Consider the following 26,017-nt stretch of genomic DNA (forward strand, 5'->3'; position numbering starts at 1 on the left):
ATGGCATGTATTTTCAGTGGCCACTCTCATAAAAAGCAATCATGATGAAAACAGGTATGAAATGTGCCTTTGTTTTTCAGACTGCAGGGTGACAGACTGGACAAGCAGTGCTGCTGGGAGTTTTATAGGATGCAAAGTGTCACCATTAACCAGTAGAATGTAGAGACATTGTGACTGTGTGCTCTAAATAGGGGAACATTGTATACTAAAGAAGTAGGTTGGAGCAGTGGATTTTGTTACAGAAGAAAGAGATTCACACCTACAGTTGTAATGCTGATCTTGTTGGTGTGCCTATTAATCGTATGGTTGGTGTTTCTTCCCCTAACTGATTGCAAGGCACTTCCCTTTACTTGCAACATGAGAGATGCCCTCCAGATCCCACATGAGTATTATCAGCAAGGTGACCTCATCATTGGCAGTATATTTTCACAATTTTTCTCCTTTTTTGACACTATATCCTTCGAGCAACACCCAAATTTAAAGTTTATTGAAGATGTCCTGTAAGGAAATTATCATTTTACTCCCAAAAATGTTCATGGTCACACTCTAACAATCACAGGTAGATAACAGAAAGACAGTGTTATATCTAGGTTTGGTCATACTCAGATAAGAATCACTGGAATCAATGCATTTCAGAAACTTTAGTACAATAATTCCAGTGGGTGTGCTGTGAATTTAGGCAGTTGTTTAGGAGTCTGCCATTTCTCTATAGATTTCTAAATATCCACCTGACCTCCTTATCAGCAATACTCTGTTATATATCATATACTCTTCTCCTTTTTGTTTTTGCTTTCAGGGATATTTCAAGAATATATGAAATGGCATAAAATTATTATTAGTTCTTTCCATTTCTGGATTTCCCACAACTCTTTATTTCAGGATTTATTTCATTGCCTTCTCTACAATCTGATTTTAAAATATGAACATGGAGGCAGAACTGATTGAAGGATGCTTTGACACAATTCCACCTTCACAAAAGGTTGACAAGCTCTGTCTTGCAGGGCACTGAACTACATAACCCTCTGAGTCCCTTCAGTCTCTACAATTCTATGAGTCTAACTATGCTCCGTTTATCAGCCAAACAAAGCATCTTACAATACTAAAAAGAGCCAGTGTGGTGTAGTGGTTAAGAGCAGTAGTCTCGTAATCTGGGAAACCGGGTTCGCGTCTCTGCTCCTCCACATGCAGCTGCTGGGTGACCTTGGGCCAGTCACACTTCTTTGAAGTCTCTCAGCCCCACTCACCTCACAGAGTGTTTGTTGTGGGGGAGGAAGGGAAAGGAGAATGTTAGCTGCTTTGAGACTCCTTTGGGTAGTGATAAAGCGGGATATCAAATCCAAACTCTTCTTCTTCTTCTTCTTAAAAAATAATTTAAAACAATTAACTCACCACAATATTTTTGCTTACATTTTTCATGTTTTTGAAGCTGTGTGTGTAGATTGATTCTAAAGCTTTATACTCTACTGATGTGCATGCCAGAAAGCAGATGCCTGCGGAAGAACAATGTGAACATGGCAAGCAGTTCATGATATCTGGAACATTATTGTGATGCAATGTGGCCTATGCTTTCTTTACAGTGTAGTGACAAAATATTACCAGCATGTCCTAGCCTTCGTGTTTGCAGTGAAGGAGATTAACGAGGATCCCAAGATCTTACCAAATGTTACATTAGGATTACACGTCTATGACAGCTACTTCAATGAAAAGATGACCTACCAGACTACACTGAACCTTCTTTTCAAATTGAAAGAAATGCTACCCAACTACATGTGTGATACAAAGAAGAATGTAATAGCTGTCATTGGGGGACTTGACTCTGAAACCTCCCTTTGCATGGCTACCATCTTAAGTCCCTATAAGATTCCTCAGGTATGTATGTGAGGCATGGAGAAGCTTGTAAAGGAGCACTGAGAGTGTGTGTGTGTGTGTGTGTGTGTGTGTGTGTGTGTGTGTGTGTAAATGTATTTATTGTTGTATATCTTGCCTGATGAGACGGTTCTTTGAATTTAAGGCCATTAAACTTGTTCCAGTGCTCTTTTTGTGGTAAACTGTAAGAGAAAGGGACAGACACAAAGTAGGCTATATTAGAAATTTCTATCTCACCGACAGAGTCTCTCCTGAGTCACTATTTAGAACTTAGAAGTTAACCATCAGCATGATTATCTCACTATAAGCTGCAGGAAAAATGCCGAAAGCACAGGTGCCTCTTTTACATCACCTTCATAAACCTAATGAAGGCCTTTGGCCTTGGCAGCCAAAAGGGACCCTGCACACTGCTCAACAAGATAGGGTTCCCATCTAAGCTTCACAAGAAGATTGTATCCTTCCATCACCAGCAATTTCTTAATCGATTCTGAACTGAACAAGCATAGTGGCAAGTCAGCTATGACTCACCTCCCCAAAAGCGTATGGGAGAATGTGATTCTAACTACCAATATCAAGATGAAGGTCTACCAGGATTGTGTGTTGCTTTATAGAAGTGAGTTGTGGGCAATTTACAACCACCAGGAGCAATGCTTCAATGCCTTCTACATGTGCTGCATCAGGGACACTTTGGGCATCACATGGCAGGACAGAGTCTCAAGCAAACAAACAAATGAAAACAGCTCTCCCAAACCTTGCAGAATGAGTTGTTGTAGAGGTTTGACATGTTCACAGGCCCTATCTGGGTAGGAACAGGCTTACTGTTCTAACTGATTTTAATACTGCATTTTCACAATGTTTACCCAGGACCTTACAGTGACGAGCGGGTAAGAATACCAATCAGTAAATGATTGTCCTTTGTCCTACCCACAAGGAGTCAGAAATCCTATATGTTTTTCACAGTGGTGTATTGACTTAGCTCAAGAAAGGCCTTCTCAGCATTTCTGCTTTTCACATCCGAGAATTTGGACAGAGACATTTCTACCTTTAAAAAATACTTTGGGGACTGCTTGAAGGATGAGTTAGAGTGTCATGTCCAATGTTTGCCCTAGAACTATGGAATGGAATGGAACCGATCATTTTCAGGATCCTCAGCATTGCAAGATGCAGAGTCTGCTATTAACAGTCATAATATTTTAGAATACCATGAAGCAATGTAGACAAATCAGTTTCAAAACTCTTAAAAAATGAGAGAAATTGATGTGGGAGAGAAAAATAATATTTCTCCAGATAGCACTCTCTCAGAAAGCACACTACACTTCCGATCTGTTTTCAGCAATATGTCTTTATTTTATTTTCTTGTAGGTCTCTTATTTCTTATTTGGTCCTTCTCAGAGTATGAAAACCCAGTTCCCTTTCATCTACCGTGTGGTTCCCAATGAAGAGTATCAGTACCATTTGATTATCCAATTACTTCTGCATTTCCAGTGGACATGGGTTGGGATAGTTACATCAGGCAATGATAAAGGAGAGAATTTTGTGCAGACCTTGGTTCCAAAGCTTTCCCAGAATGGCCTTTGTTTGGCTTTCACTGACATAATGCCATCTCCGACAGACTTTTCCAACTTGCTTAATGAGTACCATACATCAAGGGATATAGCCGGCTTTGTTAAAGATCACAAAGCAAAAGCAGTTATTGTTTTTGCAGAAACTGCAGCTATATTTCGTTTTATATTCTTGCTGTATCAAATACAAACAGTAAATATGGTAGAGACATCTCTAGGAAGAGTATGGATCTTGACAGCTGAGTGGGACTTCCCAGCACTACAGTTTCACAAGGACTGGAGTATAGAAGTCTTTCAAGGAGCCTTGTCTTTTGCTGTTCACACCAATCAAATAGAGGAATTTCATCATTTCCTTCAGCCTTTAAATCCTTACTCACTCAGTGGAGACAGTTTTATCAAGGACTTTTGGCAGCAGGCTTTTGACTGCTTACTTCCAGATTCCCAGGAGTCTGAAGAGAGCTATGGAACTTGCACCGGTCAGGAAAAACTGGAGAGCCTTCCAGGACCATTTTTTCAAATGAGCATGACTCCCCAAAGCTACAGTATATACAACGCTGCCTACGTGTTAGCCCATGCTTTACATGCAATGTATGTATTAAATCTCAAGCACAAAGCAGCGGCAGCACTTCCAAACTCACAACCATGGCAGGTAATTTTTAATTAAGCAAAGCATTTTGACAATCATGAGAAAATGTGTAATACATGGCTGGCCTGAGGCAGACAACTCCGGTGGTTGAATCCTATGGGGCCGCAGCTCTGCGAGCTCCACACCCACTTTTACCACTGCTGCAAGACCCCAGTAAGTGAGGCTTTGTTGGGCAATGGGGTTGGGTGCCACATGCTTGTTTTGCGTCAGATGGCAAAATGAGATGGGCTGACCCTGGCTAATATATATTTATTTCATCCAAAACACCATTACCTTGTGGCTTAGAGGGGGAAGTAGATTGCTGGGTTTCAATCTCTTCCATAGCAATACATTTATTTGAATTTTATATACTGCCCCTCAGTGTGCTTCTCAGAATAAAACACAAGATAAAAACAGAAGTAAATAAATAATACAAAAATAATTAAACAATAACCGCAGCCCTTCCCACAAATATATTTAAAAGGCTTTGGAATATCCATCAGCCCAATGCCTAGTTGAATGGGAACGTTTTCGCCTGGCGACTATATATATATATATATAGAGAGAGAGAAAAGTCATTAGATGAACCTCCCTGGCAAGAGCATTTCACAAATAGGAAGCCACTACAGAAAAGGCCCATTTTCATGTTGTCTCCCTCCGGACCTCTCGTGGTGGAGAAGGCACATGAATAAGTGCCTCATATTATGAATGCATGTCCCAGGGTGGTTTATATGGGGAGAGGCAGTCCTCGAGGTAGTACAGTCCTGAGCCATTTAAGTCTTTATAAGTCAGCACTTTGACTTGGGCCTGGAAGACAAGTGGCAGCCAGCGAAGTCAGGTCAGGATTGGTGTCATATGCTCAAAGCGTCTTGTCCCTGTGAGCAACCTGGTTGCTGAATTCTGCACCAGCGGAAGCTTCCACACCATCTTCAGAGGCAGCCCTATATTTAATGCGTTGCAGTAATCTAGCCTAGAGGCTACCAGAGCATAGACAACAGAAGTTAGGCTGGGCCACAAGCTGAAGCTGATGGAAGGCACTCTGCACCACTGAGGCCACCTGAGCCTCAAGTGAAAGCAGAGGATACAGAAATACCTCCAAGCTACGTACCTGATCATTCAGAAGGAATGTAACCCCATCAAGAGCAGGCAGCCTTCCAGCCAGCTACCTTTATGTTTAAATACTGTGTTAACCACAGCACCAAACACCTAGCTTTAATTTCCCAGTTTTCCCCCAGATAGATATGTGGTTGGAATGGCTGCGTGTCAGAATTCCTTGTTGTGAAGCTGATCCCTACAGAAAGCAGGACTAAAGTTGCTACCTATTAGCTTTGAACATGTTGGATTGGTTGTGTGGGGAACTCAAACATACAGCCAATCTCTGCAGAAAGCAGGTTCAACATCACAGCTGATAGACAATAACTGTAAACCTCAACTGATCAGCAGTGTTTTAAAGTACCACACGGGGCTCTTTGGAAGCCCTGAATGGTGCTTTGTGGTCCTGACAATCCATACCTGCTGTCAGTGTGATGTCAGCTGATTGACAAGTGTTCATTCCCAGCAACCTGCTAAAATTGGCCCACAATTGACAAAGGAGATAAGGATGAGGCTTTCTAATCAGATTCAGTTTCCTTCCTGCTCCAAGCTTACCTGATACCAGGGTGGGATGGTGGGGGAAGAAAGAGCAGATGGCAGAGTGGGGTTTCTCACTGGCAGGTCAATCTTATAGTTAGACAGAACAATTTTACCCAGGAAAGTATGTCCCCTTTCTGTTCTTTCCACCCCAAAATCAATGTAAGAGGTGCCTAGCACAAAGGCTGTGGATAAATTTATGTGCTGTTCAAATTACATCTATTTTTGTTAAAAGGAAAATAAATTGTATGTAGTTTTTTTTTATTTCCAAGTAGTGAATGGAGGACAGAAAAATGAGGCAGATGCCCCCATTTCCTGAGTCAATGGAGAAGCCTCCAAATCAGTTCAGACTGAATCAAACTACATTGCAAAGCACTGATTCACATCTCAACTGAATCTTCTCATTGGCACATACTTTTGATTGTAACTATTGTTTTTATATTGTTGTTAAATTGTCTTGTATAGCCTGCTGGTTAGAAAAGTGGACTATAGGTATGACCAAAATAAGCAAAACAAATTGAAGGATGTTGTAAAAATATTTTTATGATTGTCTCTTATCTATTTTTTAAAAAAACTGATTTTACATCTTCAAATTTAGCTTCATCATTTCTTGAGGAGCATCTCTTTTAACAACAGCATTGGTGGCCACGTGTCTCTGAATGAAAAAGGTGAATTAGAAAGTGGATTTGATATTATAAACTGGATTACTTTCCCAAATAGATCTTTCATGAAGGTGAAAGTAGGGAGGATGGATCCATGGGGAGCCAAACAGTTCACCATTAACGAGGAGATCATCACATGGCACAAAGTGTTTAACCAGGTATGGTCTGACCTTTGGTTTCAGGTACAAAATATCAGTGGATATTCTAGTACGAATCCTCAATGTATTTATTTATTTGCCAGATTTATATCCAATCATCTAGGTCTTTAAGGTGGTTTACAAATATATTTGAAAATACTAACTTATGGGAAATTTTCACTTTAAAACATATGGAAACACTCATTCACAGTTCTTTCACCTGAGAGATTTCCAAATAAGTAACTTTAACAATTTAAAGTATTTCTCTGTGGAGAGTACAGAGCACCTGTTGTCAACTCAGCATAGGAAATGTTGTGAACTATTGGTATGTAATAAAGTAATATTTTGCAAACTGTTATGTCCTTTATTCAAACACTGTGTTGAAGCCTAGTGGAGTTATGTAGGACATGGAATCAATGAAGTTTTGGTTTGTTCCTCTTAGAGAACATGCTTGCCATATGAGGTTATTGGCCAAACTGAGTATGATGTTAATGGTTAGAATGCAATTAATGCAAATATTCTTAAAAATGTAAATAGAGAACATACATGTCCTGAAGAGCAATGGGGCAGGAGGTTCAGCACAGAGTGAGGGTCATTATCAGTCCAGAGCACCACTCCTAGTTTGTTCTGGCTGTTTTTGATTAATTTACAATGTTAAAAAGCCCATGGTACACATTTAAATGCATTTTCTCTTAGAATGGGGAAAAAATGAAAATGTATTTCTTTAAGCTATTCATTTATAACACATATTTTAGTCTTTAGGGTTTTTTAAAGATGTGAACTGCATTGAAATATTTATTAAACTAGAAATAACTAGAAGGGGAATATGTAGAATAGTTCGTGTTTCATTTGTCCCTTGTCATATAAGTCACTAGCCTTCTATAAGGCCTCAATGGAGCAAGCATTAGGACAGTGAAACTTTGTGCAATGTGCATTGTAAGAGAGCACATCTCTTGACCCAGAAATGATGAATTTATTTTGCATCGAACCTGTGTCCTCTCTTATGCCATTACTTTCAATGTGATTGATCCATGGAGATAAGAATATACAACAGGTGTGCACCAGTCACAAGATTCATCTAGTATCTGTATTTTGCAGATACAGCCTCTTCACCATGGAAAAAAGTAATTGCTTCACTGAATCCCATAGGGGAAGGGGTGGTGGTCAAAAGAGGTCATTGATCCTCAAGAAAGAGTTGGGTAGAGAAAATGTCATGGCCCAGTAAAAACCCTGTTATTCCAAGAATCATTGATGTGGGTGGGCTTCTTCCTACCCCATGGAGTTTTGGGAATACAGCTACTTTTTGCTGGGATAGATCTCTCCATGAGGAAGAGCCATAGCTTATCAGTAGAACATCTGTTTTGTATGCAGGCAGAAGTCAAGACTGAGCTAGATGGATCAATGTATCTATCAGTAAATGGCAGATTCCTATGTTCCCCCTGCAAAGAGATAATGATGGTGGTGAAAACAAATGCAAAATACAGTATATCCATGTGAAAAACAATGCAGCCCTTGCTTTAGAAATGTGGCAATTTTTATGCAACCTAGTACCAGAGTGACTCAGACCATTAAAGTGTTCATGATCCAGCTCAATACACCCTCAATTTGGGCATGAGAAAAACTCAGACCACTCCTATTTGCCTTGTAATCTAGGTAGCACACAACCAATTGATGCACATCCTCAGTATACTAGCCCTTTCCTTCATTGCATTTCTGAATAGACACCACCTTCTTCTGTGTGTAATAACGTGTGTCATCCAGGGTTTGTGAGAAAAAAGAAGGAGGGGGAGCCATTCTGTTGCTACGATTGTGACCCATGTGCAGAAGGGAAGATTTCTAATCCAAAAGGCAAGTGTCAACCATGTTATCACATGAACATGATTCCCCCCTCACCACCAGTGGCTTAATTACCGTATTTTTCGCCCCATAAGACGCACCGGCCCATAAGACGCACCTAGATTTTAGGGGGGGAAATAAAGGAAAAAAAATTATTTCCCCCCCAGGTGCGCTGCGCTAATCCAGAAGCTTGGGGCAAGCTGAGGTCAGCGCGCCCCAAGCTTCTGCGTGCCGGCAAGCAGTCCGCTGCCGCCCCAAGCCTCCCGCACCCGGCAGGAGGTCCCGCTGGGTGCGCAAGGCTTGGGGCGGCAGCGGACTGCTTGCGCGCACCTAGAAGCTTGGGGCGTGCTGAGCTCAGCACGCCCCAAGCTTCTGCATGCCGGCAAGCAGTCCGCTGCCGCCCCAAGCCTCCCGCACCCGGCAGGAGGTCCCGCCGGGTGCGCGAGGCTTGGGGCGGCAGCGGACTGCTTGCGCGCACCTAGAAGCTTGGGGCCAGCTGAGCTCAGCCCGCCCCAAGCTTCTAGGTGCGCGCAAGCAGTCCGCTGCCGCCCCAAGCCTCGCGCACCCAGCGGGACCTCCTGCCGGGTGCGGGAGGATTGGGGCGGCAGCGGACTGCTTGCGCGCACCGAGAAGCTTGGGGCCAGCTGAGCTCAGCCCGCCCCAAGCTTCTAGGTGCGCGCAAGCAGTCCGCTGCCGCCCCAAGCCTCGCGCACCCAGCGGGACCTCCTGCCGGGTGCGGGAGGATTGGGGCGGCAGCGGACTGCTTGCGCGCACCGAGAAGCTTGGGGCCAGCTGAGCTCAGCCCGCCCCAAGCTTCTAGGTGCGCGCAAGCAGTCCGCTGCCGCCCCAAGCCTCGCGCACCCAGCGGGACCTCCTGCCGGGTGCGGGAGGCTTGGGGCGGCAGCGGACTGCTTGTGCGCACCGAGAAGCTTGGGGCCAGCTGAGCTCAGCCCGCCCCAAGCTTCTAGGTGCGCGCAAGCAGTCCGCTGCCGCCCCAAGCCTCGCGCACCCAGCGGGACCTCCTGCCGGGTGCGGGAGGCTTGGGGCGGCAGCGGACTGCTTGCGCGCACCGAGAAGCTTGGGGCCAGCTGAGCTCAGCTGGCCCCAAGCTTCTAGGTGCGCGCAAGCAGTCCGCTGCCGCCCCAAGCCTCCCGCACCCGGTGGGACCTCCTGCCGGGTGCGCGAGGCTTGCAGACACTCGCCCGAAGCAGGGGGAGCCCTCCAGAGGGCTCCCCGTGCTTCGGGCGACAGGCTGCCGCCCCAAGCCTCGCGCACCCGGTGGGACCTCCTGCCGGGCGCGCGAGGCTTGCAGGCATTCGCCCCATAAGACGCACCCCGATTTCCCCTTCATTTTTGGAGGGGAAAAAGTGCGTCTTATGGGGCGAAAAATACGGTAAGTTTGTGTGGATTTATTTTATTTTTTAATCATTTTTATTGAGTTTTTTTCTCTTACAACAATATCTGCAATCATTACATTACATGCAAGTTTCACTTTCCCCTTTTCCCTACTGACATCCCTCAACTTCCGTCCCTGGTTTATTACCTCTCATATTACAATCTGCTGTTTGTGTGGATTTAGATGATAAAGCTTGCAGTGTTAAACTTTATCTTTAGATATGGGAATTTTGAAGGCATATGTACATGCAGAAGTCTCTTTCTGCATGATTGTGAACATTGCTTTTCCAGTATTCTGTATAGTTCAGACATCTACCCATGTGCTAGTTTCATTGACTGAGTTGTGATCATGCCTTTTCCTCTACAGATATGGACAATTGTATAAAATGCCCAGAAGATCAATATCCAAATGAAGACCAAGATGGATGTCTCCCCAAGATGCCACACTTTCTGTCCTATGATGAAAATTTGAGCATCACTTTAGCTTTCATGGCATTTTCATTTTCTGTGATCACTGCTTTGGTGCTTAAAATATTCATTAAATACAATGAAACTCCCCTTGTTAAAGCCAACAATCGTGGTCTCACGTACACTCTGCTCATCGCCCTTTTGCTTTGCTTCCTCTGCTCCATGCTGTTCTTTGGAAGGCCACAGAAAGTAACCTGCCTCCTTAGGCAAACAGCTTTTGGCATCATCTTCACTGTGGCTGTTTCTTCTGTGCTGGCAAAAACCATCACAGTGGTTTTAGCATTCATTGCCACAAAACCAGGATCCAGGATAAGGAACTGGGTGGGGAAAAGACTGGCAGCTTCTATTGTTTTCTTCTGTTCCCTCATTCAAGGAGCTCTTTGTACTGTGTGGCTCTGTACTGCTCCCCCATTCCCACATTTGGACATGGACTCTTTGGCTAAAGAAATTGTGGTTGAATGTAATGAAGGGTCTGTCCCTATGTTTTATTCTGTTCTTGGGTACCTGGGGTTTCTGGCTCTTGTCAGCTTTGTTGTGGCTTTTCTTGCTAGGGAATTGCCTAGCACTTTTAATGAAGCCAAGTTCATCACTTTCAGCATGTTGGTGTTTTGCAGTGTGTGGGTGTCTTTTGTGCCAACTTACCTGAGCACAAAGGGAAAATACATGGTGGCTGTGGAGATCTTCTCCATTTTAGCCTCTAGTGCTGGATTATTGGGCTGTATCTTTTTTCCTAAATGTTATATAATTGTCATGAAGCCTGAACTGAACAGAAAGAAGTACTTAGGAAGGAGAATGAAGTAGATGTTAGTAGCTTGGGTCATTCATTTCTTCTGAGATCCTCACGTGAGTTCTTTACTGGTTTGGAATTCTAAGCTGAAATCTTTCCTTCATTGAGGTTTAAAAACAGATAATCAGTGCTCAAGGATTTAGGAACTCATTTACAGATTTTGTTTGGTCTCCATTTTTGGAGTGTAGAAATAAATAGAAGCTATCAGAGGTACAGCTATCTTACATCAACCCATAGTACACCACAACTTTCTTTCTTTTTTGGAATTGATTTTGGTTTGTTTTCCCCCAACTAGACAAAGGTAATGGCCAGTTCAATAATCCAATAACTTCTGTTTCCAAAATGCAAAATGCAAATTCCAAAAATTCCTACAGGTAATTGGTTATTTATTCTGTTAGCCACATATGAGAGACTACTTGGGCCAACCTGGATCTGACATTAAATAATATGAATATGAAATATCAATATTTATATGTTTAAATTAGGGTTGGTGGAATATTCTTATTGTTAATATCAGCTGAATTGGTTTTGTTCATTTTCTATTGATGATCATCAGGTTTCAAAATAACCTTTTTTTGTTAGGAGAGTTATGGAGGATCTTAGTACAACACATTTTAATGAACTAACTGTCCTTATAGAATAGTAATGAAGTTGGGGTATATTAATTAATCCCACAGGGACTAAAACAAATAATTCAGTGCTTTGAATGACTGCAGAACATATTTGAGGTTGTAGAAAATAATGTTGGAGCCTTACCAAGGGAGCTAGGAGACCAAATACAGTGGTACCTCGGATTAAGAACTTCATTCGTTCTGGAGGTCTGTTCTTAACCTGAAACTGTTCTTAACCTGAGGTACAACTTTAGCTAATGGGGCCTCCCACTGCCGCCACACCGTTGAGTGATTTCTGTTCTCATCCTGAAGCAAAGTTCTTAACCTGAGGTACTTTTTATGGGTTTGTGGTGTCTGTAACCTGAAGCGTCTGTAACCCGAGATACCACTGTATCATCAAAATGAACTAAAATAGCCTAATAATACATTAATGTTTGACTCTATTAAGGAAATCTGAAGTGGGCCATGTGTGTTTGTCCTCATTCTTCCTTCATGCATATAAAGGTGACATGGAATGGATTTAGAAATATTTTAAAAAGTTATTGATTTGAAATAGGTCTCCATTTTCCTTCCCCTATGTTTGCATACACATTATAAGAAAGAAATTTGATGAGAGTCAATGTAATTTAAATGAAATTTAAATGAATAAATTTAAATGAAAAAGTATTAAACCCCTGATGAAATCTGTGAGCGTCAGCTGTTAGTGGATTTGATATCCTGCTTTATCACTACCCAAAGGAGTCTCAAAGCGGCTAACATTCTCATTTCCCTTCCTCCCCCACAACAAACACTCTGTGAGGTGAGTGGGGCTGAGAGACTTCAAAGAAGTGTGACTAGCCCAAGGTCACCCAGCAGCTGCATGTGGAGGAGCGGAGAAACGAACCCAGTTCACCAGATTACGAGCCTATCGCTCTTAAGCACTATACCACACTGGGTCATGTTACGATGTCAATCACATGTTTTGTGACAGAAGCATTCCTGACATTTACTGGAATATCGTCCCTTTAGTTAGTGACTATAACTCATCATACCCAGAAATTACATAACATTTTACAAAGAAGCAGAGCTACAAATAATGAACTGATTTTCACACTTTTTTGCATATATTATGTCATCATTTAACAGAATTTGAATAAAATATATTGCATTGTCTTATATGAATATAAGAATATTTAAAAGCATAGTTCTGACTTCAGGAGGGGAGATGGAGTGAGATGGTACATAAAGGAGAAAGAAACCAGAACAAAAGAGGGAGGGAACTGAAGCAGAATAAATCCCCACCAGCATTCAACCCATGGAATTGAATGAACTTTTAAACTAGTCATACAAATAATTGAAAACAACAGTAATTTATTGCTTATACCCCACCCATCTAACTGGATTGCCTCAGCCACTCTGGGTGGGTTCCAACATAATAAAAACACAACAAAATGAATATATTGGCAGTATGTCTTCACATCATATAGTGTATCCATTTTTGTACGTTATTGTCTTCCTAATCAATTCGTGGTTCTTAAATGGGTTATTATGGGAGAAGGCTCCTATCTCACCTTGGGAGAAAATGAGGTTGGTGTTTTATCAATCTATGTGACAGTAAGTTATACAGAAGTCAGACTAGAACACCCTATTCTGAGATTTGCAGCTGTCTGGAATAAAAAGCTGAGAGGTGAAGTATTAAAGTTGATGCTGTATGCTATTGGGAGACCTGATATTGTGTTATAACCTTATGCTATCTGATTAAGGTAGGCAAATAGATAAATTACACAGCTTCACAGATGAAAGCTATAAGCTAATGGCACCATAAACCTAGGTTATGGGCACAACAGAATGTCTAGGCGCACTTTTTTATAAGAAGAATACAAAGCTGAAAATGAATGAACTGCAGCTAAAATATTATGTTCATTTTCCCCATGATCTAGTCCTTCCCCAAATATTCTTAAGAGGGTCTCTTCTACAGCCTACAGAGAGTAGCTGGAAGTGGGAAGGCAGAAAAAGGTTCTCCTTTCCTCCCACTCTGCAGTTTTAATCTGAAATCTTAGGCACAGTACTGCATACAGAGATCAGAAACTGCTCAATCTAATGAAATTCCCTGTAGCAAAATACACCTAGAACAATGGGAATTTCAAACACTGACCATAAACACCTAGCTGAATGAAAGAATGAATGAATGAATGAAAGCTTGTTCTCTTATAATGGCAATGGCGGGCACTTGAGAGATGCCAAAACGGAGTTCTCGTGAGTTCCAGCTGAAAAAAAGACATGAATATCTCTTTTGGGGTGCTGAATTCTGGCCTTGTGCAGGGTGCCATTTTATGAAAGATTACAGAAGTCTGCCCTGGGGTACAGTTTGTTCATCCCCTCCATCAATATTCCATCAAAACATTCCTGTTTCCTTTATCCTGTTGACCCTGCCTTACAAATGAATTACTCATACACATTTAAGTTCCTACACTGCAGCCTTCTCATTTTGCTGGTGCAGAATCTCTGTCTGTAGAGAAAAAGAAGAGAGAACTGAAGAAAGCAGCCACTGAACATATGATATTTATTGTCCAAAGGCCTTATCACTCTCTTCTAGCTGAATGAATACTTGGGAAGGCATGACAATGGAGAAGGCAGATCAGAAAGGTTACTATATTAAGATCAAGGGTACTAAGGGGTCACGAGTTCAATCCATGATGTTTGGGAAAGCAAGTGCTTAATCAACTGTTTTCCCAAATATTGCACCAATTTTCTTCACTGCATCTTTTAGCACATCCTTGACTACTTTATTTCTAAAGCTATAGATAATTGGATTAAGTAAAGGAGTAACCACAGTGTTAAGAACAGTGGCCACCTTATTAAAATCCATAGAAGAGTTTCCAGCTGGCCTAACATAGATGAATATGGAGCTGCCATAATAGAGAGAGGCCACAGTGATATGAGAGCTGCAGGTGCTGAAGGCTTTCTTCCTACCTTGGGCTGAGGGCATCCTGACGACAGTAACAATGATGCAGAGGTAGGAGATGGCTGTCACAGAGACGGAGCTCAGAAGTGTGAAACATGATGAGGCAAATTCAATATTTTCAACCAGGGTGGTGTCTGCACAGAGTAACAGTGTCAACGGGGCTGTGTCGCAGAAGAAATGATCGATGACATTGGGGCCACAGTAAGGTAGTCCCGACTTGAAGATGATACCAAGAGCTACACAAATGAAGCCTCCAAACCAACAGAAGAGCATCATCAGCATGCAGACCTGGCTACTCATGATGGCCGTGTAGCGCAGTGGGTTACAGATGGCTAAGTAACGATCCACAGACATGGCACCAAGCAGGAGAACTTCTGTGGTCCCACAAAGGAAGTACAGTGTTATCTGGATAGCACATCCAAAAAAGGAGATGGTTTTTTTCTTTGTGATGAGGAGGCTTAGCATTTTAGGTGTGACTGTGGTGGTGATGATAATCTCCAGCCAGGAGAGTTGGCTCAGAAAATAGTACATGGGTGTGTGAAGGCGGCAGTCAAGGCGGATTATGAGGATGACCAGAGCATTGCCAATTAATGATAAAGTATACATGACCAGGAAGATGCAGAACAATGGCAACTGCATCCCCCGAAGACCAGAAAAGCCAAGCAACACAAACTCTGTCACGACTGTTCCCGATATATTTTCTTTTCCATTCAGGATCATTGTGCCATGAAACTGTAACCAGAACCCCTCCACAAAAGTTTGATGTCACTAAGGATTGTGCATATGAGGCTGGAAACAATAAAAAGAGTGAAAGAACAAGAATGATATAAGAAATCTGGGCCAAACATTTCCGATAAAATAATTTCGGTAAGATTCCTCTTTCAGAAAACAGAACATTGAATCTTACTTCAATGCACACAGTCACCAACTAGCTAAAGACTTGGCATGGAGGCTGTCTTTTGTTTCATTTTGTTAGAGTGTTCAAGATCTTAGGACAGCTTTTAGTTAAAATAGAAAATGCAACAAATAAATTGCATACAAAATTCATACAATTTATATTCAAACTTTTTTGTTTTAATTTTGGTTCCTCTGTTTTGTTTTTGCTGGATTGGTGTTGAATAAATTTGTTGGAGTTGGTGGTTATTTTAATTCAGATATAGCTGTAAACTGGTTGTTGTTGTTGTTTTCTATTTATTTATTTTCTATTTATTGGATTATTTATAGTCTGTATATTCTGTCTTTTAAAGACAGAAATGTCTGGGGAAACCCAGTCAGATGGGTGGGATATTATTATTATTATTATTATTATTATTATTATTATTATTATTATTATTATTAATTATTATTATTTCAGAATTTTTATGTGAATGTCATGACAGATATGGAAGTTTCTTCTCACTTCCCTCTTCCCCCCCAAAAGCCATGCAATGAACTTCAAGGAAATCAACATTTGTGGCTACTATCATCGTGCCCATCAATAATTTGCCGCAAATTTTTGCCTAATGCACAAATCAAAGTAAATATGAGGATTCATATAGAAATTTGAAATAAGAACAAACGATCAATGAAATACATCTTAGCATTGGTTATGAACAACTCCATAGCCAGCTAACCCACAGACTGCTTTTACCGTTGCTGAGTTGAAGTCAGGGAGATCCAATAGACATGGAACCCATGGATCAAACATGCTATGAACCAGATATGGGGAATATTTGGTCATCCAAATATTGCTGAACTACAACTCCCAGCAGCCCCAGCATGCATGGTCAATGGCCAGTAATGATCCAAGTTGTATTTCAGTAACATCTGGAGGGTGGAAGGTTCCCAATACCTGCTTTAAACACATTTATCCCCCAAAGAAAGAGCTTACTAAAATATTGTTGATCATGGAAACCATTGCTCACCCACCATATTTTTTTCTTTTCATTCATTGTTGCTAACTGCATCCAAAACAGAGAAGAGGCAGGGAATTAGCCTCATGTTCTGAATGAATTCTAAAATGGATGACAGTATGAAACCATCAATACTTACAGCACTGCAGTGACACAAGGCGGTTGGAGTGGGGCAACAGCTGAAGGCAAGAAAATGTGTTCCAGATTTTCTAGATGAGAAACTCAAAAGCTGATCAAATCAGAAACAGTTTAGTTTATCTTTGTTGTTTAGCAGCTCTCGCTATGTCCCTTTCTGTATGGCTCCAACTTCAAAACCATAAACTGAAAGCTATTAAACTATGTTGAGGTATCTCATCATCACCATTTGCCTTTCAAGTCATAGTCTGACAAAGAAAAACCTAGATTCAGGTAGGTAGCCGTGTTGGTCTGACGCAGTCAAAATACAGGGTGAGTCCTTTAAAAGAGGCCCTGTGAATACAGCACACACATGTTCCACGGGTCCTCTTTTAAAAGATTCACCCTGTATATTAAAAAAATAAGAAAATAATACAAATAAAGAAAATAAAATCCTGATTTAACTAGTGAAAATTACAAAATTATATGCAGCAAAAAGAGGAAATATCCATATACACCCTGAACTGTTAATTAATTGCCCACTGAAGCAGCTTTTAAACACAACATACCGGTACTTGATTACAGTAGCCTATTTCATTCTCTTTGTGGCTCATTAAAGCAAGGACAATCACATGGGGATTCCTATCACAACCCTTGAGATTCAGTTGTGTGAAACCTTGATGTCTGATCTCACTGCCATGACCAGAGATAGACTGGGCTTCCCAGATCCTCCAGGTGACAGGGTTTTCCATTCACCACCACAGAGGCAAAAGTCTGAAGAACATGTGGGCTACTCACAACCCTGGTGGGTCTTCCTTGTAGCTGCCCTGAAGGTTGCCCACAGCTGCTGAATCCCCCGCCATTGCAAAATTTTGCATTGTGATTGCAGGGGGGACAACACACACAGGAAGTGCCATCTTGCTCATTCATATCACACTAGCTCCGGTATGCCCCAAAGTTGCAGTGGGAAGCATAATTTTTTTTTGGGGGGGGGGGCACACACTGTGCTTTATTATTAAAGATTTTCTTGTTTTACAGAAGTAAGTGTAATGTCTCTCGTATTTTTTCCGTGTAACATTTTTACAAATCAGTTTCATAATTTACATGAACAGGAGGGAGTGCAGGTAAGGGGATATCAACATGTTGCCCCTGCCTATGTAAATTACACTCTTGCTAGCCAGGTGTGTTTGTGTGTGTGTGTGCGCGTGTGTGTGTGTGCTTGTAAATGCCCCCCTCAGTCCAGGCACCAGCCACCCCCATTGGCAGGTAGGTGCTTACTATTGACCCACTACCACATGAGGCAAAAACCTCGCAGCAGATAGCATTTTCCCTTTCCTGGAGAAGGCATTGGGAGGGCCTGTGCCCTTCTGCTCCCCTTCCAATCATTAGTTCCTATGGCAACCAAGTCACTCTGTAGTTATGCAAAGAGATGCTTAACATATTTTTCTTCACAAATAAAGTGGAAACAGGCGTGACCATTGTAGTAGTCCCCTTTTTCTGTATTCACCACATTATGTGGTTCTTACTAGTGTATAAAATGGGGGTGCATAGGTGTAATTGTTTGTAAATGATGGGATTTATGAGCACTTTTTCTTATATAGAAAAACAGTGTTCAGAGTCAGAATATTCTGAAAAAAATAATAGAATCACAGAATTGTAGAGTTGGAAGGGAGCCTGAGGGTCATCTAGTCCAATCACTTGCAATGCATCCATGTTTGATAGCCATCAAACCTCTGCTTAAAATCTCCCAATGAGGAAATGGAATCCATTCCACTGTCTGCAATGGCAAGTTTGAAGGTCAAATAAGTGCCTTGACCAGTGATACAATTTATTTTTCAAGTCCATCAGGTGTTTATACAGGAGAACATTAATTATGTCCAGGAGGAAAACACTGTTGTCATGAATGCAATGGGTAGGTGCACCTTATACAAAAATCCTGAAGCAAAATGGGTTTCAAGAAAGGACACATGTTATGTGCAGAAATACTTCTCGTACGTAGTATTGGAAAAGTACTTTAGAGAAGAGGCTGTGTTTGTTGTGGGGGAGTTGTGTTATATCCTCATGGACAATGCTGGTATCCTTATGCCAAGTCAGTCCATTTTTCTCAGCATTGTCTAGGCTGACTAACAGAGGCTCCCCAGGGATCATGTCCAGCAATATTCAGAAATTGTATCTGGGACTTGTCCTATGAAAAGCATATGCTATACAAGTGGTTGCTGCATGTTTTATATTTGCATTCTGCATTTCTTTCATGCTGGAACTCCAGGCATCCTAAATTGAGCTTCTATACACATATCTGGTTAGCTGCACTGAAAGACTGCTGCAATGCAGTGCCATTTTAGGGGATGGAACTTATTTTTTGCAAATTTCTTCAGCGAGGGCTCTTAAAAATATGTTTTAAGGTGCAAGAAATTAAAATCCGCTATTATTTCAGTGATTGCACATTTCTCTTGGCAAACCTATGTTTGATGATGAAGCACATAAACTGCTTTTAGAAAACCAAAGAATTTAATTTTACCTTCTGAAAATGTCAGCTAATCTTTTTAAATAATTTATATAGAATGTTACAGACACTTTACTCACCAAGCAAAACTAAATTGTATTAATTTAATAAAAATACTGTTTGAATTCCCAAGTCATGTTACAACCTTTTAGCACCCCTCATTTTTGGAATATGAAAGTTGAAAAATTCTACACTCACAACTGCTGCATCATGCCCCTTTAAACCCCTTGAAGACAATTACTCTAATTGTCTTTACCTACATTTCTCAAAAGAACTTGCAGTCAAGAGGGTTGTGGAAAATCTTAATGAATGTATAAAGCAATGCATTTTAATGAAAAGGAGCAATAGAACTGAAATTAAGTTGTAGTAAGTTAATTATTCTCATGGGGAGGGGAGCAAATAAATTGGAATAAATACAGAATGCAGAAACTTTTAGAGATTCTAGACAATAACATTGACATTCCAAGGCTCCCAAGGGTGTTAGGAGACCATATGTCTCTGAATTAAATTAAAACAAACTGATAATATGCTGGTTATTTCTAGTTATTCTGTAACATTTGTTAAACTTTTTAACAATCAACGTCACTATAAAATTTTATATTCAGGATGCTACTGTTGGTAGATATACATAGGTATGCAAGAACCTGCTGCGTTTAGATATTAACTGAGTATATTTTAAATTATAGGCCCAACAATTATATAATTGGAATCTTCAAGCTTCCAACTGTTTCTACTACATATGTTCCTTGATATTTGAAATCTAGAACCTTAATTATTGGATGGTGGTAGAAAATCTGAAGTGGATGGCATGGGTTTGTACCCATTCTCCTTCCCTTCCCAAAGAGCTGTTGTTAATGAGCAGCAATGAAGAAGGTTCACAGCTCCCCCCCCCCATGTTGTGGGAAATGTCCAGATTTGATGAGTGTTGGTGTCAACATTTACATGCAAATTTTGTCAATTTCTATGAATGTCAAGGTTTTGGTTGCACACTTCTCTGCTTGTCAAATACAGTATATGAATGCTCATATATATATCACTATAAACATTTTAAAGCAAACTAGTATGGGTAACATTCACCAGATTTTGGATAGTAATTGTTAACATGTCAGAAAACCAGTGAATATTGGCATTTAACAATAATTCATACAGTTAAACCTCACGGCCATCAAATTCCTGTGGGAATGCCTGCCTGATTTACATCATTTACCAGATTACTGTTGCCTGGATGCAATGTCTATTGCAAGTCTTCTGACATGATTTTTTTTTATATTTATTGGGAAACCAAGTGCATTCATTAAGATATTTCACCCCATCTCCAGAACTTATAGGAATTGAAAAGAAGCTGTGAAGAATGAACTATTTCAACATTATTACATGGTTTATGGCTTTATTTAAGACTGAAACACCATGTCCTGCTATTAAAGAATATTTTGGTACTCTGGATATTAAAAGATGCAGAAGAAAGCAAGTACTAAAGTATGACAATGTCCACAAAAATGATAACTCAATCATAAATATTGGGCTTTCTGATGAGGTGTTATTGATCACAGTTGGGACTAAAACTCCAGTCTTCTCATTTTGCAAGAGCTAGGTCTCTGTCCGATGGTGCTAGTGACCCCAGTAGTGACAGCTGGCTTATACATGATGTGCTGCCATCAAAATGGTGTTCTGTTAGTAGCAGCAGCTAAGGAAGCAGACACAGAAAATCTGATATTTATTATCTGAAGCACTTTTGCAGTTCCTTCTCCTCTAAGAAGTACTTGAGAAAGGATGATATTTGACAAGGCATAACAGAAAGGTTCTAAGTTAAGTTAGGAACTCGAGTGACAAAGAAGCAAGAGATGCCTAATCGACTGTTTTCCTAAATATTGCACCAATTTTCTTCACTGCATCTTTTAGCACATCCTTGACAACTTTGTTTCTAAAGCTATAGATAAGTGGATTAAGGAATGGAGTTATCACAGAGTTGAACACAGTGGCCACCTTATTAAAATTCATAGAAGAACTTCCAGGTGGTCTGACATAGATGAATATGGAGCTGCCATAATAGAGGATGGCCACAGTGATATGGGAGCTGAATGTGCTGAAAGCTTTCCTCCTGCCTTGCGCTGAAGGCATCCTGATCACAGTGAAAATGATGCTCAGGTAGGAGACAGCTGTCACAGAGACGGAACTCAGGAGTGTGAAACAGGATGAGGAAAATTCTACGGTTTCAACCAGAGTGGTGTCTGCACAGACCAACTTTAACAAGGGGCCAGTATCACAGAAGAAATGATCAATGACATTGGGGCCACAATAAGGAAGGCCTGTCTTGAAAACGGCACTAATCGCAACACAAAAGAAACTTCCAAACCAGCAGAAAAGCATCATGAGCATGCAGACTTGGTTACTCATGATGGCTGTGTAGCGCAGTGGGTTGCAGATGGCCAAGTAGCGATCCACAGACATGATTCCTAATAGGAGAACTTCTGTGGTCCCACAAAGGAAGTACAGTGTTAACTGGACAGCACATCCAAAGAAGGAGATGGTATTTTTCTTTGTGATGAGAAGGCTGAGCATCTTAGGTGTGACTGTGGAGGTGATGATCATCTCCAACCAGGCAAGGTTGCTGAGAAAATAGTACATAGGGGTATGTAGGCGGGCATCGAGGCGGATTATGAGGATGATCAGACCATTGCCAATTACTGACAACACATATATGACCAGGAAGAGGCAGAATAATGGCAGGTGCATCTTCTGCAGTCTAGAGAATCCAATCAGCACGAACTCTGTCACAACTGTTCCTGAGATATTTTCTTTTTCATTCAGGATCATTGTGCCATCATTGAACTGTAACCAAAAGACCCCGATGAAAGAAACATCAATGTGGCATTACTACTATGCATTATAAAGCTGAGACTAAACCACTGTATATATTGAATGTGTCAATTTTAGCCTTCTGGTCTGATTTATAATAATAGTCCTAGTGCTGCTTTAGCTAATTATATCCTTGTTGATGGGGAATTTTAAATTGTTTAAGTATTTTGTTTTTGAAAATTTCCTGGAGAACTATAGTTATGGTGTGACTTAGGTATAGAGCAATACAATAAAAACAAACAAACAAGTAGAAAGGAGAAAAAATGATTTAAATAATCTGAGCCAAAAAGTTGTGACTAAAATTGTTAAATAAATAAAACCTTTTCTGTAACATTCTAGTGTCAAAGTTCTGGATTATCTGAGGAAACATCTGAGGGAACATGCTGTCATTTGTGGGAATCCCTTCCCTAGTCAAGACTAGCATGTAAGTGCCAAAACCAGAAAAAGGATTGTGACAGGCTTCTAAAGGGAGTCTCCACACTGGCTGAATAGGCAACAAAATAGCAAATATGGTTCACTGTTAACAAGTGAGAGGTGATGCACTATGAGACAAAAAGCCCTGACTGCACACATGTACCCAATGGGGTCATAGCAGACAATGACTGACCAATAAAGATAAGGGTTAAGGACCCCTGGATGGTTAAGTCCAGTCAAAGGTGACTATGGGGTTGTGGCACTCATCTCGCTTTCAGGCTGAGGGAGCCGGCGTTTGTCCATAGACATCTTTCCAGGTCATGTAGAGCCAGCATGACTAAACCGCTTCTGGCACAATGGAACACCTTGATGGAAACCAGAGCACATGGAAATGCCACTTACCTTCCTACCTATTTATCTACTTGCACTGGCATGTTTTCAAACTGCTAGGTTGGCAGGAGCTGGGACAGAGCAATGGGAGCTTACTCCATTGCAGGGATTCGAACCGCCAACCTTCAGATCAGCAAGCCCAAGATAACCTGCATTCATCATGATAGCTCAATGGATATGTTGACTTAGTGAGTAGCAGCTGAGAAAAAGCCAAATCCCATATGAGGGATCAGTTAGGAAAGGGATTAAAAATGAACCCACCAATTTTGTAATGGTTCAAAAATATTTATAGTGCAACCACATTTGCAATACTGTCCACAGCTCTGGTTGCCATACTTCAAAAAGTATCTTGTAGAGTTCAGAAAGGGGTGAGGGGAGGCAACCAAAATGAACATAGAGCTGGAACAAATTCCCTTCAAGGAAAGGTTACACTGTTTGGCTTTTTGGTTGGGAAAAGGGGTAAAAAAGAAAATTCTTCTCCCTCCTCCATAATACTAGATCTTGAGGCCAACCAATGAATGGTGGGAGAATCGGGACAGCTAAAAAGCTTTCACACAGAAAATTGTTAGTAATCTTTGGAAGTCTGGATGGCTTTAAGGTGGTTAGACAAACTTGAAAAACCTGTACTGTATCCCTCCCTACTCTTTGCTATAAAAACATAAGGTTATTGGCATTTAGTCATATGTTACTCCAGTTTGAAGAGGATGAACACTACAAAACTAGAACATTTCACACAAGATAATATTCTTCACAGATGATTGGAACAAAATGGCATTAAATTCATACCATGCACATAGATGCAATTAATGGATAACAAGAAAATAAATTATTAAATTTTTTGCTTGTACCTGATTTAAAGATGGAGAAAACGTTGATTCCCTCATTTGACAGCACTTATCTAGGTAGCCACTTTTGGGGGGGGGGGGTTGAAGGAAACAAAAATAATTGTCTGAGCTTTAGGATATTAAGCAGTTAATTAAATAGCAGAATCTTAACTCTGGGCTATCAGGCGTCAGAAGATGTGATGTGGGAGCCAGTAGGAATGTTGGTATTCATTTGGAGGCTCCATGGAAGCAGAAATCTTTGAAGATTATAAAACCAAGGGAAAAGAGAAAGCAAAGAGGGAGAGAGAAATCTAAGTATTTCAGTCCTCATGTTCTCTTCTAGAGGGATAAACTTTCTCTATAATTGTTTTGTGTGTGTGTTGGGGATGTCTGCAGTGTTTAGTATTATCTGTTGAGCTTGGGGATATGCACACTTGGGGCATTGCTCCTTGCAACATAAGAAAACACAAGAATTCCAAAATGGAAAGTTACATTGTCTCATCAGTATAATTTGGTTTTGACTGTGAAACAGGCATTCTCCTTATCCACACACAGTTTATAACTAATTAAATTAAAATAGTAATAAAACTTTCCAAAGTTGCATAAGTATATTCACAAAATCTTCAGAGACTCATTCTGTGAAATAATATCTGACTTCTTATGTTGTGTGACAAATGCATGTTTGTTTTTTTTGGGGGGGGGGGAATTCAGCTCAGCACTACTAATTACCTTTGTAGTGCATATTGTCTTTTTGCTACTTTTTCGCTTTCCTTATTGGGGGGGAGCACATTTGCCTGCCCCAGCTAACTTCTTTAACAATTTAAATTAACTTCTGTTCCTTAAAACCACTGATACATTGCAAACTGAAGGGGGCACTGTGGGATTGCTAAGCAACTTAAGTTATTTGAGTTCAGAAATAGCTACTGTGGACAATGTTTTGTGAGCTGTATGTATTAAGTATGGCAATGTATATTTTGCAGTCAGTTGCTTTATTTTATTGTTTCACTCTTGTCTCTTATCTTGTGGTTCAATTCAAATGTCTGATGCACATCTGTGTCTCCTGTACAAGGGGAAGCAGGTGAGCTTTTTCAAAAAGTTGAGTACTACTCAAACACAGTACTCTTCATCAAGAGCAAAAGAATTGAATTGAGTGGCAAGTTCCAAGCCACAAGTTCCAAGCCACATGAGCCACAAAGTTCCCAGGAGAACAATAAAGCACACGGACACAAAGTATTTTGGTTTATGGGTTCAAATAGGTCACAACTTTATTGGTTACGAATGTGAGCAGTTTGGATTAGGCCAGCAATGGAGAGAGAGAGAGGGTGCCAGCTGGTTGTGCCATGGTTAAATGTGCCCGTGGCCCACACAGAGTTCTGATTGGCTGGGGCTATCCAATAAGGGCAGAACTCCAGCAACAACAACCCAGGAAGCAAATGGACATCATAATAGCCAGTCTCTACCTGAAGAAAGATGGCTGCCTACATTGATATCTGTATCTATAACTCTTTGTTATGACATGTGGTCCCTGGAAGCACTTTATATGACTTTTTTACCCACATGACAGTCCCATTACTAGCTGCTTTGAACATTTAAAAAGAAGTAAGGCAGACTTTGCATCAGCTTTTAAATACATAAATGCTTAGATACGCAAAACAAATTCATCTCCATATCTCTGTTGCAATCCACACATGGGACCCAGAGGGACAAAATGTTTAAGCTCACTCCAAAACGTAGACCACAGCGGACCTTGCCACCAAACTCTGCCAATTTGTCCTTACCCACAACAACTTCAAATTCGGTGATGACCTGTTCCTTCAGATCAGCGGCACAGCAATGGGCACCCGCATGGCCCCACAGTATGCCAACATCTTCATGGCAGATTTAGAACAACGTTTCCTAAACTCCTACCCACTCAAACCTCTCTTGTACCTGCGATACATTGACGATATTTTTATCATCTGGACACATGGTCAACAGACCCTGGACACCTTTCACCAGAAATTTAATGATTTTCACCCCACAATCAACCTAACAATGAATCAATCCATGCAAGAAATACATTTTTTGGACACTACTATAAAAATACAGGATGGGCGCATAGACACCACCTTATACCGTAAACCAACTGACCGACAAATATATCTACATGCCTCTAGCTACCATCCCAAACATACCAAACAGTCCATTGTATATAGCCAGGCACTACGTTACAGCCGCATCTGTTCCAATTCTACAGACAGAGACTCTCACCTAAGAGATCTACAGCAAACCTTCTCAGAACTAAAATACCCAGCAGATGAAGTTAGACAACAGATCAACAGAGCCCGACTGATACCTAGAGAGAACTTGCTGCAAAACAGACCCAAAAAAGAAAATAACAGAACACCTCTAGTCATCACATACAGCTCCCAAGTTAAAACAGTACAACACATCATCAGAGATCTACAACCTCTCCTGGACAATGACAGTTCTCTTTCTCAAGCTCTGGGAGGAAGACCTTTC

At 40.9% G+C, this 26,017-nt stretch overlaps 1 protein-coding gene across 1 annotated transcript; it reads left to right on the forward strand.

Moving 5' to 3' along the window:
• Positions 1–357: 357 nt before the first annotated feature.
• LOC310692522 (vomeronasal type-2 receptor 26-like) lies at positions 358–10,981 on the forward strand (the record flags this gene model as incomplete). Its single annotated transcript, XM_083473466.1, has 6 exons — positions 358–500; positions 1,578–1,869; positions 3,229–4,077; positions 6,281–6,502; positions 8,203–8,329; positions 10,080–10,981. The coding sequence occupies 6 exons, from the start codon at positions 358–360 to the stop codon at positions 10,979–10,981; spliced, it is 2,535 nt and encodes an 844-aa protein (XP_083329592.1).
• Between the last annotated feature and the right edge of the window lie 15,036 nt (positions 10,982–26,017).

The sequence above is a fragment of the Podarcis liolepis genome (assembly GCF_965112155.1).
Source record: "Podarcis liolepis genome assembly, chromosome: 13".
Taxonomy (NCBI): Eukaryota; Metazoa; Chordata; class Lepidosauria; order Squamata; family Lacertidae; genus Podarcis; species Podarcis liolepis.